Raw genomic sequence first — 19,070 nt, 5'->3', positions numbered from 1 at the left:
TTCATCCAAACTGCTTCCTTTGCTGCATCTGCTGCAACAATATACTCAGCTTCTGTTGTAGAATCAGTGACAGTGCTTTGCTTTGAACTTTTCCAGCTCACTGCCCTTCCATTTAGACAAAAGGTGAAACTAGATTAGGATCGGAAATTATCTTTGTCAGTTTGGAAACTTGCATCTATGTAACCCTCTACAATTAAATCATTTTCTCCTCCATACACTAATAATTTATTCTGAGTCCTTCTCAAGTACTTCAGGATATTCTTAGCTGCATTCCGGTGTGCTTCACCTGGATTTGATTGGTATCCGCTACACATGCTAAGAGCATATGAAACATCTGAGCGAGTACAAATCATGGAATACATAATGGAACCTATAGATGACGCATAAAGAACATTACTCATTCGCTTTTGCTCATCAGGTCCAAAGGACATTGAGTCTTGCTAAGCGATATTCCATGTTTCGTGGGAAGGAATCCTCTCTTAGAGTTTTCCATCTTGAACTTATTGACGATCTTATGTATGTAAGTTCGTTGGCTAAGCCCAATCATCCCCTTAGATCTATTTTTGTAGATCTTGATGCCCAAAATGTACTCGGCATCTCCAAGGTTTTTCATAGAGAAACAACCCTTCAACCAATCCTTGACTGACTCAAGCATGGGTATGTTGTTCCCTATGATAAGTATGTCATCTACATACAAAATCAGGATGACTATGTTGCTCCCACTTACCTTCTTGTAAACACAAGACTCTTCTCCATTTTTGAGAAAACCAAACTCTTTGATTGCCTCATCAAAACGAATATTCCAACTCCATGATGCTTGCTTCAATCCGTAAATGGATTTCTGAAGCTTACATACCCTCCTAGGATTTTCTGGATCCACAAAACCCTCCGGCTGTGTCATATACACATCCTCTTTCAAGAACCCATTCAAGAAAGCGGTTTTAACATCCATCTGCCATATTTCGAAATCGTAATAGGCAGCTATCACTAGAAGCATCCGAATGGACTTGAGCATTGCTACTGGTGAAAAGGTTTCATCATAGACCATGCCATGAACTTGCTTGAACCCTTTTGCAACCAGTCTTGCTTTGTAAACTTGAATGTTACCATCCTTGTATGTTTTCACTTTGAAAATCCATTTGCAACAATAGGTGTAACCCCATTGGGCAAATTCATTAAGTCCCATACTTGATTTTCAGACATGGATGCCATTTCGGATTTCATGGCTTGAAGCCATTTTTTAGAGTTTTCACTCATCAAAGCTTGCTTGTAAGTGGTAGGTTCCTCAAATTCTAAATCGTTATCTCATAATTTTCGGTTAACAAGAAATCAACAAACCTCTTGATTGGTATTCTTGTTCTACTAAACTTACGAGGGGCTGCCACAGGAGAAATTTTCTTCTCAACGATTTGAGAATTTTTGCACGAATTAGATTCGAGTGGGACAGTAGGAGGTTCGTCCACAGGATGCACGTCCTCGAACACTTGGTCAATTATGGGAGAAGATTCCTCTAAAGGAGGAACTACTTCTAGCTCCACAAACGGCACTTGTGTTTCTGACTCTGACATAGGTTGAACTATGTCCATTTGTTGCTTTTCTCGAACTTCTTCGAGAAATACATTACTCCTACTTGCCTTTTTGGAAATAAAACCTTTTTCCAAAAAGATACCACGACGAGCAACAAACACTTTGCCCTCAGGTCGATTGTAGAAGTAATAGCCCTTGGTTTTCTTGGGATAACCCACAAAGAAACACTTATCTGACTTAGGGGCGAGCTTGTCTGAAATTAAAAGCTTTACATAACCTCACATCCCCAAATACGTAGAAAAGACAAGCTTGGAACTTTTCCACTCGATATCTCATATGGTGTCTTTTCTACTGCTTTTGATGGAGTTCTATTAAGTGTGAAAGTAGCAGTTTCGAGAGCATATTCCCAGAAGGATATTGAAAGATCAGCGAAACTCATCATAGACCGAACCATATCAAGTAGAGTTCGGTTCCTCCTTTCAGATACACCATTCAACTGAGGTGTTCCAAGTGGAGTTAGTTGTGAAAGAATTCCACAACTCTTCAAATGATCACTAAACTCTTGGCTCAAATATTCACCACCATGATCGGATCGTAGCGCTTTGATCGTGGAACTTAGATGCATAATGCGAAAAGCCAAGTATCATACACTTGAACATCTATCCCAAGATCATTGCATAAACTAGTATGAATCAAATAATAGTATAGAAATATACCTCTTGATGCATGAATTCCTTTGCACACCACAACCTTCTAGTGGAGATCATTTTAGAACGTCAAGGTCGTTCCTCTAGTATTGGTCCACAAACAACACTTGGATCACCATGTATGCTAGTACGGAAGAGAGAAAACACTCTCTTACTTTTAGAGGTGAGGGCCAAAAATGGGTGTGAAAAGCTAAGAGAAAAAAATCATATTTTTCTCTCAAGAAGATGATGTAAAGATGCCCTACTATGTAACACCTAATACTAGTATATAGGAAAGGTTACAAGCAAGACTTCATGAGGTTTTATTGGCCTCATAATGTAATACATTATGAGCCTAATAAACTCATAAGTTACATGTCTTTCCACCCACCATGAAACCGTCCAACCCATTTCACAAATGGGTTTGGATATTATCCAAGTGTCATTACTTGTGTGATCTCAAATTTTTGCAGATATATATTAACCTTAAACAAAGAAACAAGTTAAAGGAAAAAAAGAAATTTTACGAGGAAAAAATTTTTGGGCCCAACAAGAAGAAACAACCTCGACTTCTAGGGATTTAAACTCAACTCTTTCATTGATTAGCCAAACAACTTAGTTACAACCGAATTATACTCACGGGCCACACCTTGAGCTCCTAACTCAAATTTCCGAACATTTGCTTCTCTCAACTTCACTAGAAGTTTCTCACTTTAACTCGATTCAATCAACGCTTCTCCCTTACAAAATTTCACTGAAAGTCCCCTTACCCCAAAAATCAAAATACAATTGATCATTAGTGGCTTAGTGGACTAGAGTACGAAGGTGAGGAACAAATGGCTTTTATGCACTAGTGGAAAAAAGCCCATATGATGCGGTCAAATTCAGGCTTACTGATGCGGTTTCGGTCCGCATCAGGTGGGCTCGCAGCAGTTCCCAAATATTAACAGTTGCGGTCCTAAACTGCAACAATCAATCATTTACTGCTGCAGTTTTGGGTCAAAACCGCAGCAGTTGACCACCCCAAAAACCAATTTTTTTTTTTTTTTTTTTTTTTTTTTTTGCATTTTTTCATTATTAATCAATACAAAATCAATTATATATATCAATAATCATTTTATTAATCATATTATGCTCATTTAAAGAATAAACATAAATAATTAGATACATAAGAATATTTACTATAATTTTAATATCATATTCAACTATAACTATATACATTGAAAAGAATAATATTTTGGAAATCGATACGATGGCCATTTGCCTGCACTAGAGTAAGGTCTACATAAATCTTAAACAGAATCAATAAACAATACTATGGCAGCATATTGCAAAAACATATTCTAAAAAAAGAAAAGAGGAAAATATTGTCTAGCAACATTGCACAATTAGAATTACCAACTTGTTAAGCAACTCAACCCTGTATTCATCTCCTTCTCGGCCATAAACATGATCTACGCAACAGAAAAAATTTATTAAAACTAAGAAGCTACAAAACAACCTTGTTCAACACACAAATATTAAGTAGCATTTACATATTGATCAAATTTTTTTAAAAAGTAATAAATAACACATTACCGCAATAATTAAAAAACTATAATTCTTCTTGACGATAAATATATGATGGTAAGATTTGCCAAACAATGAGTACTTTTTTGCTAAATCATGGGCTATACTCGAACTTTTTTACATACCTTGTGAGAAGATGAGTCATAACCACTAATACCAATAACCTCTGCTCCTGCTTTCTTAAACTTTTCATAAGAGTCTCTAAAAGCACAAGCCTGTGGGGAAAATACAAAGGATCAAATCATAAGATGAAAAACAAGCCAAAAAGCTTCGTGACATTGACGTTCCATTTGCTGGTGGCAGGTAATTAATGTGGTAATGGTAATGAATAGATATATTATTTTGGAATGAAACTCTTATGACAATGATAATGGTAATGGAACTTCATTTCTAATCTATATTATATAAGACAACACATTGGGGATACCAAAAAATAGAAAAAGAAAAAAAAGAAAAAAAAATAGAGACATAACTAACTCTCTCATTTGAATGAAAAAAAGGGGGGAAAGTAGGACATTTAAAGTAAATATCAATATTTTGAAAAAACAAAATGTAAAGACGGTTTTTCTACCCCGTCAAAAGAAAAAAAAAAGACGGTTTTCTACCCAATTAATTTTATTTTCTACTTCACATGCTATCGCACGCATTGCGTGCATATATGACTAGTAATGTACTAGATCATTAGAACACATATGATCTTGACTTAAAAACCTTTACCAATAACATAGTTTAATGTGTTCTAGTGATTTAATAAAGTGAACACATGATTTTAACACATCAAATGTTGAACTGTGACATAACCCTAATAGAAATTTGACACTATAAGCCCTCAAGCCATACAAATCAAGATTATTCCATAATCTCAGGGCACAAAATAAAGTTGGAATATGTAAAGTTTAGCATTTAAGTTGGATTAAGCCAAACCCGAAAGCACTAAAGTTGGAATTTTCCAGAAAAAAAAGGTAGCAAGAGAGTGAACAAATTGTAAGAGAAAAAGTGGTTGATGTGATAGAGGGAGAGAACATAGTAAGGAAAATAAAATTTCAAACAACACAAAATAGTTTTTGCGATAAGATATGGACAAAGTAATGAAGCCAGAAGGGGGAAGGGATAAAAAAAAACCCATAATAAAGAGACAATTAAGTACTTGAGTAGTTTTGCCTTAACTTTTCCCCAACACAAGGAAGAGAAAAAACTTGTACAAAAAAAGGAAGTGCAATAAGCATATGAAGGCAAACCTGGCCTATTGGATGTCTCTTCTTGTTAGACCAAGTATGTTGGGGTTGACAAGCACCCATAGCAATCTCTGCGTCTTTATGTGGTTCACCAACGGCGTTGGCTACTCTACAGGCAGAGAGAATAGAGAGAATATTGCTCTTGAGGAATTTCATATTACAAATGTGTTTTAGCACTAATGACGGCTAAAATTAAACTAGGTTATATAATACATTATAACCCGTTTCGAAAATCGTCCCCGCGTCAAATTCACCACCGCCCTATCGGATCGAGCAGCCTAGTTTCCCAAACCCTTAATGCCCTCGAGCCCGATCGAGCGTTGGTCACCCGATCGTGATTCGCTGATCACGCCCAATGGGACGACCCTGCCCGAGCTGATCGGGTGGCCTGCTTCCAATCCCCAGCTTGGACCTTCAACCCCGCTTGGTCGGGCGACACTGCCCGACTTGACCGAGCGGGCCTGCGACAGCTCCATTTGACGAACTTGACCAGATTCAAGGCATTAACTTACACCACCTGATATCTTTACTCCTAATTCACTAATTTGACCTTCTAAAAGTTTACAACATTGATGTTCGATATAATTTACATAAAGCCGTTCATCATTATCTGTAACAGATCTTCAACACCTAGGTCGATAAATTTGAAACTAACAACAGAAGATTCTTGAACATAATAGCATAGATACCATATATCATTAAAGGTACTAGTACAACTATTAAAGTATCAAGGACTATCAACTAATGAATGGAGGCAATGACCAAAGTAATTAGAATGAAGGTGGATAAAGAGATACCAAGAAGTAAAAAACTGATTTTGGGAGACTAAAAAGTTTAAGAACATATAAAGCATGCAGGAAAATTAAGATGGGATAGAGGGAGTATCGAATAGTTGCTATGATGTAAACAGATAAAAGATGAAGCAAATTATCTTTGTATGCAGGAGCTCTATGTCGGACAGCAAAGTCGATTTCTTCTGTTGTTGCCTCTTCTTGCCAGGATAGGTTTCTTAAATCATAAAACAACCAATGACATATCCACAAAAATCATACATTCCTATATTTGATAGTTGATACATCTATAATCTATCTGATCAACATCTATCCAAACAAAGAAAGCAGATATAGATTGATATAATGTTGGGGTGGGTTTAATGCTATATGAGAATATGACATTTATGTGTTCAAAAGAACATTGGGAGGGCCAACTACCTTTAAACCATCATGTTCAGCGCATAGAGCAAATGCTCCAAGGTTGTTCTGAACTCCAAATTTATGCAAGAGCATATTCAGTCGCTATAGGAAGGAGTCCCAATCACAAGGGAATCGATCAGTTCCAAGAATTGAGCCCTGATGTTAAAAGATGAATTACCTGGAAAGTTTTTCAGCTAAAGTAGAAGATATAAGAACAAGAACACCTACGCAAATGATAGTCAAGAACCAAGCTTCCCATTTTTGGCTTCTCTGCCTCTTTTGACTGACTGTATGTTCAATAAATTCAAAATATTGTCACGAAGAATGTGAAAGGGAATAGATCAAACTAAGCATGCATTTGCCACATCAACTACACCCATAAGAACTGACGCAACCTAGTTTTAGAATGCACACGATCTTAGTGACTTGGTTGTTGATACAACAGCCTCAATAGCTTCATTTCAAAAATTTACTTCATTGGAATCCTAATCAAATAAATCAGCACTAATGGAGAAACAGATATAAAATGAGTTGTTCTTTATGCTAAAGTTGTCAGGAAAAGCATATCAAGAAAAACACGAGAAAAGAAAAGAGATTTGAAACGGAACAAGGCTCAGAAGTACAATTTGTGAAACAGCACTAACTCCTAAATTTAAGTAAAAGTCTGATTCAGTAAATAGACTAATATACTAGAAATCAAGCAGCTTCCAACAATAAAAACTAAAAGAGATGAAAAAGTGCAAAAGATAGGCTGAGATTTGTATCCCCACAACTTCGAGGCATTTAAATGAAATCATTACACATAAAATTCAAATCGCTTTGCATGTTTCAAGACAACTGCTGTCGATATTGTAGCTTTCCCTCAACCAAAACCATAGCACTTGTGCCTATCTGTTTGTGTGTTGACATATTATCCTAAGATGCATAAACATTGTTGGCTTAAAATTTATTGAAAGAATCTAATCTCAATAATTGCGGCACCAGTAAAAAATTCTCATTCACTTCTAGCAAGAAAAGCATTTACCTCAACAAAAATAAAATCAAAGAAACTAAAATTACTCTAGGAAAGGCTGAATCAGCAGACAGCGGGTAAAGTGATGACAGAACGAAACATACAATTACCAATCAGTGGGCAGTTGACCACTCATCCAGATATATTTTAAATTTTTGGAGGTTTACTCTTTTTAATAAGTCCATCAGAAAATTATCAGAAGGCACCAAATCAAAATAAACCTAATTGTAAACCATATGTACCTGAGGAAGAAGTGACCCCAATAAAGCTGCATTTGTAATGATAAAGCTGCAAGACAACAACAATAAGAAAGCTAATGAGTTGCTCGATGGTGATAACCATAATCAATGTCTTATAAAATAAATGTCATGGAAAACAAACCTAGCTTTTGTGCTTAGTAGCTAGAAGTTAAGTGCTTCTTCTTTCTGCTTTTCTTTGAGCCTAAGCTTGCTAAGTCCAAGCATTTATCCTGAATCAGACCTCTCTGTCCCATCTACAAGTATTGATATCATACGACTACAGCCTTCTATCGTAAATTACAGGTCAAAGTTTTCTTAAGTGTAGCACTAGAAAGTAGTGCCTTGATGGTTAAGACAAATGGAGCAACAAACTCATTCTACATCAAATACTGCGTTCTGACTAAGATATTTTTCACCATTCAACGTCACATACTATGAAATATAAGAACCCTGTACGATTTTTATGCTGAGCTATTTATCAGACTTCAGATAAATGAAATGGGTTTGTAAGATCTCTCTAGGTCGTAGAAATAAATCAGCCTATGAAAGCTGAGATAAAAAAAAAAAGGTAGGGTGAAGTTTTAGGAGATGAACCAGAACTTTTTTGGGAGGATAACTTGAGATGGTTCAAGGGAATTTAGGGAAATGAGGATGCAAACTGCACAAACACAGTGCACATACTCTTAAGCTTCGATCCTTCGATTAAATACTCCTAATTATAAGCCAACTATACTGGGAGAGGTACCTGAAAAATCTTCCTAGGTTTTGCTAGCAGAAAGCAAGTCATATTGTTAAAATTTTGCGATGGAACTGTTGGTAGGAAGTTATAAAAGTGACAAATGACATACAAGAACGAAATATCTTGGGAAACTGTTTCTTTAAGACCGTGCAGACTAACCTGCCTGGTCTGATTGCACAATGCTCAGGTTTCGACAGTTTAATTAAGTGAATAGCTGGATGCCTAAATCCATGAACCAGATGGAGAAATTAATAAAAGTAAAGATGGGAACAGCTAAACGTTCAGATCTATAGGTACATCAACCAAGTTACAGGAAAAACAAGCTAGCAACGAGTGTTCTTTTCGAGAAACAGCAACGAGTGTTAAGAAAAGCCAATATTCAGTTATAAAGAGCAGTGGAAAAATATTACATCATGCAATAACTGAATTCGCAACTTTGAAGAATGTCAAAGATGGCAATATCAACATCAGCTAGCTACTGTCTTACTGACAAGTGACAACAATGTCATACATCAATGACCCCTTCCCTTCTCCCATTTCCAGAGCTGTCACAAGAAGCAGGCGGTAACTCCGGCATTCTTTTTTGCACTATTAAGGTAAGTGTTCGAATGGCTAGGCAAGCCTGCACAAACAACGAAAGATCTTATCTGCATCAGCAGCAGGCACATAAACTGCATCCCGCAAGGAGCTATGAGTTCTCCCATACAATACATAAACAAGCACTCCGATTGTTATCCATACAAGCACACGAACCCATGTGCCTCCGCTGAAAGAGGATACACAAAGTTGAATAAGACATCACTGAAGTGTGCAGCAAAAAGACCTGTAACATAAAGGCCAGAACAGCTCTAATGCTTGGCGACCACAAATGAAGACATATCGTTGTTTTTAGGCAAGGATCACAGTCATTCACCATACAGTCATACACCATCCAAAATCAAAATAAAAGTACATTGAATATACTTCAGGGAACAAGTTCAAAACTAAACTTGCAGATAATTATGCTCCTCTGAATTCTATCCTCCTGATTTCCTGATGAGAATATTCTTGACCAGCTTGAGGGGGTCAGAGTTTGCATGACTTAATTAACACATTAAACCCCCGAATAGTAAACCTTCAAGGTAAAAATCCTAGTTATATAAGCATTATTTTGGCAATACAAAAAGCAATATCTGAAATTAACTTGTCAGTTCGAGACTTGAGATTTATAAAATCTAAGCCTCATAGTGGAATCCATTCCATACGCTGAGGCCATATATTGCTTATGTCATAATCCTAGATTGAATAATCGTATGAGAGATTGTTAAGATGTTTCTTCCTTTCAAGGGCCACAACAGGTGACAGAACAAACACATAGAACTAGAGGATATAAACTTACCCAAGATTCACAAGCAAGTATATGTTGATGAGAATGGAAGCAACAGGTAGTAGCGGAATCATAGGACAAATGAAACCTGAATTGATTAAGAGAGACTAACATTAGTGCTCAGCAGTAATAGTATTCTCCAAGAAACTTGGATTTCCTGAAACAGTTTAGTGGACATGAAGAAAGATATTCGTAGATAGCACGAATAAGTACCTCCTGTGTGGCCAAAGTTGTGCCTCGCATCATCTTGGTTAATGCAAGAGAGAATTATCAAGCTAGATATAAGAAGAGCGACGCCCATGGCACATAATGTGAAGCGAGGGATACTGATGAAAAAGGAACCACATTAAAGTTATATGTCCTGATAGGTAAGTTCATTATGCACTAAAAAAGAACTTTAGATGAGTACTTAACTTTTAGATGAAGTATATTACAATCAAGTGCATCCCCTCTCCCTAAACCTAGTTTTTCGTCTAGCCATCCCCTTCTTTTCCCCTACTCCTTCTTCGTCAGTTAGGGACTGCCATGGACTATTTCATCCATAGTAACCCCTTTTCCTCTTTTATTTTCAATTTTTAGCTTATTTTTTTGTTTTGTTGAATAAATTAGTCTCTCTTATGAGAGTTTCTCGAGCCCTGCTATAGGGATTTTAGTCTCGGTTGTGGAGATCTTCTTCTCCCTTATGGGAGGTGTGAGTCCGGTTTGTTTGTCAAATAACCACTCGTGAATCTCCAATTAAGACTGTTGGGTCAGACCCATCAAACCAAAGATTTAATTGCAGCTTAGAAAGGATGAAGACCTTGATGGCTTAAGTATAGGAAGGGCAAGTGGTGGGAAAAACCATTGAATCTGTTGGTAAATTATTTGGCTCTTGAGCTGCATCTTTGACTGCACTTGACTTCCCAAAACTTTGCAGATTACATGACAAATGGCAGCCACTATTTGCTGCTAAAAAGAGCCTCTGGAAGCGGTTTTTGCTAGGATGAATTCAGGATAACAAATTATTCTCTCGAAGGGTTATAGAAAATCTAGTTCTGCTGGTGAAATGGTTGCTGCACCGACTGCACACTGGACTAGTTAATCAAAGATGCGCTGCTACCCAGAGGGAAATGTATCTTGATCTTAACGCTCATAACGGAAATCATCCCTTAGTGGCTTATGTAATGCTATTATGTAGGAACGAAAACTGGTAACAATTAAATATAACTTATCTGATAACTGTGGCGTGAAAAGATCACTGCCCTTAAAGTTGAATTTTATGTGTTTCGAGTGCTGATGGAAGAACAAATCGAAAATGCCCTAGAATATTTCCCACAATTTTAGAGAAGAAAAGAAAGGAGAGAAGAAAAGTGTTTCGGCTTTTCTTGTGTTTTTTAAAGAAACCCTAAACCTCGGTAATTTAATACTGGCTTAAAACGGTCAAAAATCTGACAAAATGTTAACCCAAAAAGTTAGTTAAGTTTATTCCCCAAGGCCCATGGCCCTGGCCCGGTCCGGGCAGCGCGTGTGGTAACTCCACTCACCACATACCCACTAAAAGTCTCATTGCTACACAACTCAAAGGGTAGAGGAAGAGTAAATAAACCTTTACACTAACTTTTTCTTTCAATGTGGGACGAGAGACTCTTCACATTCTTTTGAAGCAAACTTTTGAGTTTCTAAAAGATCCTCTTATAAAGTCCAACAATGCTATATTCTTCTTCGTTCACTTAGACAGGAGTCACAATATCAATCAAAATACAAGTATTACAAATCATTAACTGAAAAAAATGATCACAGGAGCATTTCAAAAATAATACTGTATAAAACATAAACAACCAGGCTACCTCCTCTCTCTACCCACCCAAACCCCCCCCCCCCCGGTGCTCTCTTCTGAAGTTCATGTGATCATGACATTCTTAAATATTAACTTCTGGTTACACACCTGGGAAGCCCCGCATATGAGGCTACAATTGCAAGGATCAACGCCCCCAAACATGTAAGCATTATGGTCCAGCCAGCAATTTTTCGCCTCTTATCATCAAGTGAAGTAGCTGGATGTTTTAAAAAGATGTTACAACACAATACCAAAAGCATTATCTAAAATTAACCATGTAAATAAGACATGCGATCACAAAAATCTAAGCCTCAGTGGAATCCTCACACCAAGGTCACATATTGCTTACACGGCATTTAAATTTTAAGGGGCCAATATTGTCTAAGATAATAATAAAGATAATAAAATAGCTTCTGTATCACACTTAATTCACAATCTTACAAGTGAGAAGATGATTCCCGCAGTATTTAGCATTATCTTAAAACAATACACTAGTCTAAAATTATATTCAATAACTATGTTAAATCTGGTTATGAAGCTTGTGTCCATAGCTGAAGCCTAGGCAACTCAACAAGGGCTCTAATCTTCTACTTTAAAAGCCAATTTTAGTAACTATTTTAGGATATTTTACACTTACTACTACATTCCGCTGATTGCTTCAATATTAAAGGATGTCCAGCAGATAACTTTTCATTGTTAAGTAAAGGTTGAATTTCGTCCTTGGAACTGCCAACATGCTCTTTAGTACTTGGCCCATCAACCTCTTCAACATTCGAACCAAATTCCAATGAAGCAACACTTGTTGATGCCAAAAGTGATGTTGGAACTGGCACCTCATTGGGCGGAACATATCTGATTATCAGTAAAGATATGGCAACAATTGTGAACGACAAAAGAGTGCCTATACTAACCTGCACGAGACAGACGAATATTAGTAGAGTATCTAGTAATTCTTATTCTTGTATTATATTGGATTGAAGTTTCCTAAAGAAGTTGAGCATTTCTAGTTTTCAATTTGCTTAAATAAATAACTCAAAACATCAGCCAAGTTGATAAGAAGCAAATGGGATACCATTCCTGCCAGCTGGGACACATCCATGAAGAACGATAAAATTGCAGCAAAAGCTCCAGTCACAATTGTACTCTTCACCGGAACATGTGTATAAGGGTTAATGTCTGAGAAAAATGAAGGTAGCAAGCCATCTCTAGCCATTGCCATGAGGACTCGAGGCTTCAACAAAGAAAAATGGAGAGAAGTAAGCCAACAGTAAAGGATATATTTAATCTCCAACAAACTAAAATTATGAACCAAATATTCAAAACCAACACTGAAATATCAGATAGCAGTTAGCACCTAATAAAACAAACTTCTTGTTTGCAACATTATATGGAAATGATGGCTGACAGAGTAGGTTGTAGCCACTCCTTTTTAATACCCAGCATTTACTCAAAAGATATAGTATTCAAGAGTTTTTACTTTCTATTGTTACATCAGACACCAAGAAAGTGATGCAACCAGACGAAACGATCCAGATCATGCAATAAACTGGTTCCCACTTTTTGGTGATTCACAGTAGCAGTTTGTAAGTTATTTCCTCACACTACGAACCAGCTTAGTTCAGGCATCTTAGCAGCAGAAAGCTCCAATAAAGATATACTGAAATAGAAACATTATATGCATTGAACTTTAGTAACATGTTTCAACTTTTTGTTGACCTTACAAATATTTACATTTATTTCTAAATAACTCTCATGTTAATTTGTCCATAGTGGCCTCTAGATTGATGTTTTAACTCTGAAAAAATTCTAGTAATGGAGACAGTAACAATATCAGCTCTCTTCTCCTTGATTTTATTCTCCTATCACCCAATTTATCGCTCTTCGTCTTCTTTCCCCCATCAACACAGACCATCAAATTCTTTCTCCAAACCAATGATGATTACGATATATCTGAAGTTGATGAACTAACCATTTTATCATGGATGACCTTAAAACATGGAGGCTATTTTCAGATATCGAAAATTCTTAACTTCAGGATATCCTAAAGATTCCAACAAATTTATTTATTTCTGATCAACTGTTCACTACCAGGTCATCATTCACACTGGCACTTACTAGATGAATGGAGTAATTTGAATGGACCAATTTTTTGCTAATCAATGACATTTTTTTTCCCCACAAAATCATATTTGGGAGAATGCATTAAACATGTATTTTTATACTTCCTCCGTTTCTTTATAAATGCTACAAACTCACTTTCACGCACAACGAGACATACCTTTGACCATAAATATTTATAATTACATATAGTTGCAAATAGCAAATTACATTAAAACAAGTAATAAGGAACATATACTTGGTAAAAGAAAATTGAAGACACCTGTGTTTGGAGTGGGGCAACCCTTATTCAGGTCATTGATACGGAGTTGAATGATTTTCTAAACGATACATCACCTACTTCTCACCTGTGGTAGAAATGACCCCAACAGTGATGCACAAAGAGCTGTTGATGCTCCAATCGTGATTATATACCTTCACAATGAGTTGCATAGTTCTTATAAATACATAGCATTAACTCTAACAACGCAGCAAATGCCCAAAACTACGCAATATGTGATTAAGCATAACATGTAAGGATATCTTACGCTGCCCATTGCATCCCTTGACTAGAGAACGCAGAGGAAATAGGAGTGTCTGGGTCAAGCTCATAATATGGAATAAGACCAACAACAACTACTGAAACCAGCATGTACAATGCACAGCATATTAACAATGAAAAGGCTATACCCAATGGTAAATCTCGTTTCGGATTCTTCACCTGCAAGGAGAAAGCTGAATGTAAGTTGAGAATTACATGAAATATAAGATCATCAATAAATTGACGAAGTTCACAGTTCAAAACCGAATTTCTCTATAAAAGGAATCAGTTATACCTCCTCAGCAGCACTGGCAACAGCATCAAAACCAATATAAGAGAAAAAAACAGTAGCAGATCCAGCAAGAACTCCATTTATGCCAAAAGGGAAGTACCTATATATAGAAATGAAGAAACAAAATAGTCAACAGATCTAGTAGCACAAAGGCATTTAAATCATCCGAAAACACAAACAATGGTCCATGACTATTACCCATTTGGCAGCTCATAGCCAACCCATCCAGTTTTGAAACCTAGGTATCCCCCAGCGATTATAACAAAAAGCATAGCACATACATTTCCAGATGTCACAACAGCTTGTGCAACTGCACTCTACAATATCAAGTGATGTAGTTAATGAGGATGCCAAAAGTGAAACCCAATAGGGATAAATAAGATAATGCTCCTTTGAAGTAAATAGGAAATAAAATAATTCGAAATCATTACACATTACCTCCTTAATTCCAAGACACAAAAGCATGGTGACAATAATAACAAGAATTGCCGCACAAGGATCAACAACAACATCAAGAGCAGAAATATAGTGGCGTTGCAGCAAAGTAGGAAGGCTATCACCGCTACCAAGGAGCAAGACCTGATGGACATATGAAAGTTAAAGTAATTACAGAACGAAATCCATCAAGAGTTAGAAAAAAAGGCGAAGATAACCTAATGTACTCCTGCATCAAAATCATAGAGAAGTTTTCAAATAGAGGAAATGGTATATAAAACATCTTAATTTCACATCCATGTCCTCAACATCTAAAGCTTTTCTACACTGACAATATGAACAGCCCAGATATTAAATAAAGTTTAAGCTACTCCAGATCGAGGAAATAGAAGTACAGCCCGGCTATTGCAAAAACAAAAGGTCACAAATAAGCATCTATCTTCCTGATTTAAGCACATGGAAATCCATGTTCCTCATTCTTGATATGATATATCCTTCTTTTTTCTTTCAGCTAATTTTACTTTAACATTTGCTAATGCACGACTTCGACCATTAACACCTCTAATTATGTATGAGAAAATACAATAAAAAGTTAGAAATCTGGAAACTATATATTGAGACAAATAAAACAAGAACTCACATGATTATGTTCATTCTTGTTGATAAATAACCAAAGTAGGTCAAAGTACTTTATGAGAGTAGTGCCAAAAGTCCTAATGTTACAACTAAAAAAACACATGAAAGGGTTTTTTCTAGAAGTAATTAATTAATAAGAGATTTTTTCTCCACCATCTCAGCAGACACGCATTTCCTTCAAGAGAAGATGTCAACTTTACTTCCAACTGCTTCATAATCCAAGTACAACCCTTACCTAGAGTCTAGACTCAAAGAATTCCATGTACCTTCACCCTAATTAGAAGCAACACCGAGCCAGTAAACCATTCAATGTTAGAATATAATCATTTTCCTAAATCCATAAAAAGGTCAAAATGTCACAGCATTCTGAGAAGAAATTTATACTTGTAAGAATTATATTATTCAAATTAAATAGGCATTTTGTAGAAAGTTAACTCTGGCTGCATCATTAGACAGTCCGTATACGTGAGTTATTAATTCATATGTACCATACCAGATTTGGGGATATTCCACGGGCAATTGCAGAACCCCCAATCGTATACTCTAGCATCAAACACCAGCCAATCAACCAAGCTACACTGCAAATAGAGGGAAGTGATACTCTCAATACAAACCAGTTCATAGGCGACTTGTTACCACCAACAGTTAGGGTGAGGGGCTACTATATCATAGAACTTTCAGATTGCTTGCAAGTCATACCATTCTCCTAGTGAATTTGAATATTTTCAAATAAATGAGTATTAAGTAAACAAGCACTACCTATATCTTCACAATGAGCATATAATATTAAAGAGACTCACCCTTCTCCAACGCATACATATGAGTAATGATAGGCACTGCCCGCAGAAGGACACCGACTGGCAATTTCTGCATAGCACAATGCAGATAGAGCAGCAGCTACACCCGCGAACAAAAAAGATAGGGTAAGGGCAGGTCCAGTAGACTCTCTGGCAACAGTACCGATCAGAATATAAACTCCAGCTCCAATGGTCGTGCCAATGCCTAAATATTAAACAAATTAGTTAACAGCAAGACATACACGACATAAGAGTTAAAAAAACACGAGCTTAAAACAACAAATGAATGCCACCTCAAGCTGCTCAAAATTAAAGAGTAAATGTGATGATTGTAATGATAAAGTGTTTTGCTCGTAAATTTTGATGATTGTCATAATAAAGTGTTATGCTCTTAAATTTTGATGATTTTCATAATAAAGCTGCACTTGGGTGCATGTTTCTATTTGCGGAAGTCACCCAAGCTTAGTAAGATCCTCAATTATAAGATATTAGAATTACAATATACTCTGTAACACTGAAGTTGTTACAACTATTAAAGCACACAAATTTTCCTAAATACGGAAAAATTCGACCTTAAAGTCGAAACAAATCTTCATGCCCAAGTTTGAGCAACGAAGCAACCCCATGAACATTAGAGCAAGCCACAAAAGAAATTGAATACTCTATATTGGTTCACATTAGTTTGATTGCTAAGGCAACCCAAAAGAACTAAGAGTGCACTGCAATATGTTCTTTTAAACTGCAGTTTGCTGAACTGAACACTGAACCAAATAAAATTGCACTTGATAAATTAAGGTGAAATGAACATGGTATTAACAGCAAACTAATTAACTCCTACAATAAACAGCAGCAGCAGTAACAACAACAACCACTTAAAAATAAACCCAAGAAAAATTAAAACAGCAATTGATAAAAAAAAAATACAAGAAACATATAGTTTGAGCAGACGAAAACCCAGCAAAGTAATGGAAATAAAATGTTAAAATATGGAACAAGAAATAAATAATCTAGAAAATGTACCAATTGCGGTGACATGAAGAACAGATAACGCTCGAGCAAGTTGAGGTTGAGCACTAGTGGAAGAAGAATAGTTTGCATGAACTGAATCAACTTGTTTCTTCCTAATCAAACATTTGAACCAATTCCCACTTCTATTATCCATTTTATCTGAACATATCAATTTCAATTAGGAATAAATTATTACTCGAATCAAAATTAAAGGTGCTGTAACTCAGTAATGGTTTAAAGAATTGGAAGTGGACATGTTGAAAAGATGAAGCAGTAGTATGGAACTTGTCTAGCTGAATTGTAGGTAGGTACAGTATGCTACTGAGATATTTATCTGTATATGATGAATTGATGATGAGTTGATGAGTATTCAAGTTTATCCTTCTGTTTGTTACTCTTATTTTAGTATCGCTCGTTTATTATTTTTGGGTTCGAGACTTGGAGTGTGCAATCAAAGATGTGTGTCAAAGACTCTGTCCATTTGCAACAGGTATTGCTAAATTTTGTTTTGGGCCCCACCGGTGATCTCATGGTAAGATGAAGAGCCATAATGACATCTCTTGTCGGTTAACTCAATCGACGTTTGGGCCAGACACCTCTTCCAAAGAGTGACGTCTTATTTTTACTTATTAATTTCTTGTATTTTTTAGGGAGAGGTGGTACCTCAGTGGAATACCACCCTAAATTACAAGGTATTGCCTAGGGTTCACATCTTTATCCCAACAATATGTTGGAAAATTTGCTTTTGGATTGTTTAGCTTGTACCAAACCTTTGAGCTGGTGTGTAAGGGTTGGTCTTTGGACCAATTATCTTTCTTAATAAAAAAATCCCCTGTATTTTTGTACAAAAATACATGAGTTTGTTACCCCCAATCCCTCCTCCCCCTTTTCCTTTCTTTATACCCCCACATGTCCTATGTTTTTCACACTAAATTCACCCCTACTTTCTTTATTCACTCCTCGTTTTTCTCTTTCCTAAACTTTATCATAACATATAAAAATAGTAGGATCTCCGGCATTGACATGCAATGACTAGCATTGACCAACATTGACTAACGTTGACCAATCAGAGACAACCAACTCTATCATCATGGCAGGCAATGTAAGTTCTTTTCGCCTATAAACGTAGTTAAGCGCCTAAACTAGACGTTCGACCACTTGGTCAGGTGCCCAATTCAGATGCCTAATCTTTTGGTCAGATGCCTAATCTAGACACATGATCCTTTGGTCATGCGTCTAACTAATTTAGACGACTAACCAGAGGACTAGGCATGTAAACAAGGCGCCTGAGTGCAGGATTTGAAATTTTATTTATTTTCTTTTGTAAAAGCATTTTTAATATTCTTCACTGATAGAATTTTAGCCTAAAATTTTGAACTATCATATGTAATTTTGGAAATAGGTGGAAATATAAGTAAATAGTACTCCCTTCGTTTCATTTTAATCTACACACTTTGATATTTTACACTATTCACAACTTTCACTTTGACCATCATTTGTGATTTATACGCGGATGAAAATATAGTCATGTGGGATCTTGTTAGATTCATCATAACATGTATTTTATTAATATTTACTTTTTATGATTTTTACAAATACAAAATAAAGATATATGTCTTTAAAGTTTTGCATTGGCATGCGTAAAAAGTGTAAGTGTGTAGATTAAAATGAAACAGATGGAGTAGAATATATGTTCACATGATAGAATTTTCTAAGTTCATATTTAAATAAAATATATTTACAATGTTTATATCTACTAAATTATATTGTTATGTGTAGATTTATTATCTTGTTTATATCTAGATTTATTATATAAAGTATATCTAGATTTTATAGCTTAAAATTTTGATTTGTCTATTTTTTTTATCTATTATATGTAATT

At 36.0% G+C, this 19,070-nt stretch overlaps 1 protein-coding gene across 15 annotated transcripts; it reads right to left on the bottom strand.

Moving 5' to 3' along the window:
* Positions 1 to 3,351: 3,351 nt before the first annotated feature.
* LOC104906784 (cationic amino acid transporter 2, vacuolar) lies at positions 3,352 to 17,637 on the bottom strand. 15 transcript variants are annotated; one of them, XM_048641313.2, is made up of 19 exons: positions 17,201 to 17,636; positions 16,184 to 16,385; positions 15,877 to 15,961; positions 14,751 to 14,891; positions 14,511 to 14,629; positions 14,316 to 14,412; positions 14,028 to 14,200; positions 13,848 to 13,914; positions 12,455 to 12,613; positions 12,020 to 12,293; positions 11,491 to 11,599; positions 9,780 to 9,892; positions 9,579 to 9,654; positions 7,465 to 8,966; positions 6,439 to 6,497; positions 6,229 to 6,312; positions 5,021 to 6,025; positions 3,908 to 3,997; positions 3,352 to 3,667 (listed from the first exon to the last, which is right to left on the bottom strand). In XM_048641313.2, the coding sequence occupies exons 1-14, from the start codon at positions 17,340 to 17,342 to the stop codon at positions 8,813 to 8,815; spliced, it is 1,911 nt and encodes a 636-aa protein (XP_048497270.1). In that variant the 5' UTR covers positions 17,343 to 17,636; the 3' UTR covers positions 3,352 to 3,667; positions 3,908 to 3,997; positions 5,021 to 6,025; positions 6,229 to 6,312; positions 6,439 to 6,497; positions 7,465 to 8,812. The 15 variants fall into 15 exon arrangements, with proteins under 15 accessions (XP_048497270.1, XP_048497271.1, XP_048497265.1 ...); XM_048641314.2 differs by having other exon boundaries at positions 5,021 to 5,126; XM_048641308.2 differs by having other exon boundaries at positions 5,021 to 6,366; positions 7,465 to 7,510; positions 7,604 to 8,966.
* Between the last annotated feature and the right edge of the window lie 1,433 nt (positions 17,638 to 19,070).

This window comes from Beta vulgaris, chromosome 3 (assembly GCF_026745355.1).
Source record: "Beta vulgaris subsp. vulgaris cultivar EL10 chromosome 3, EL10.2, whole genome shotgun sequence".
Lineage (NCBI taxonomy): Eukaryota > Viridiplantae > Streptophyta > Magnoliopsida > Caryophyllales > Amaranthaceae > Beta > Beta vulgaris.
This window is presented reverse-complemented; position numbering and strand designations above follow the sequence as displayed.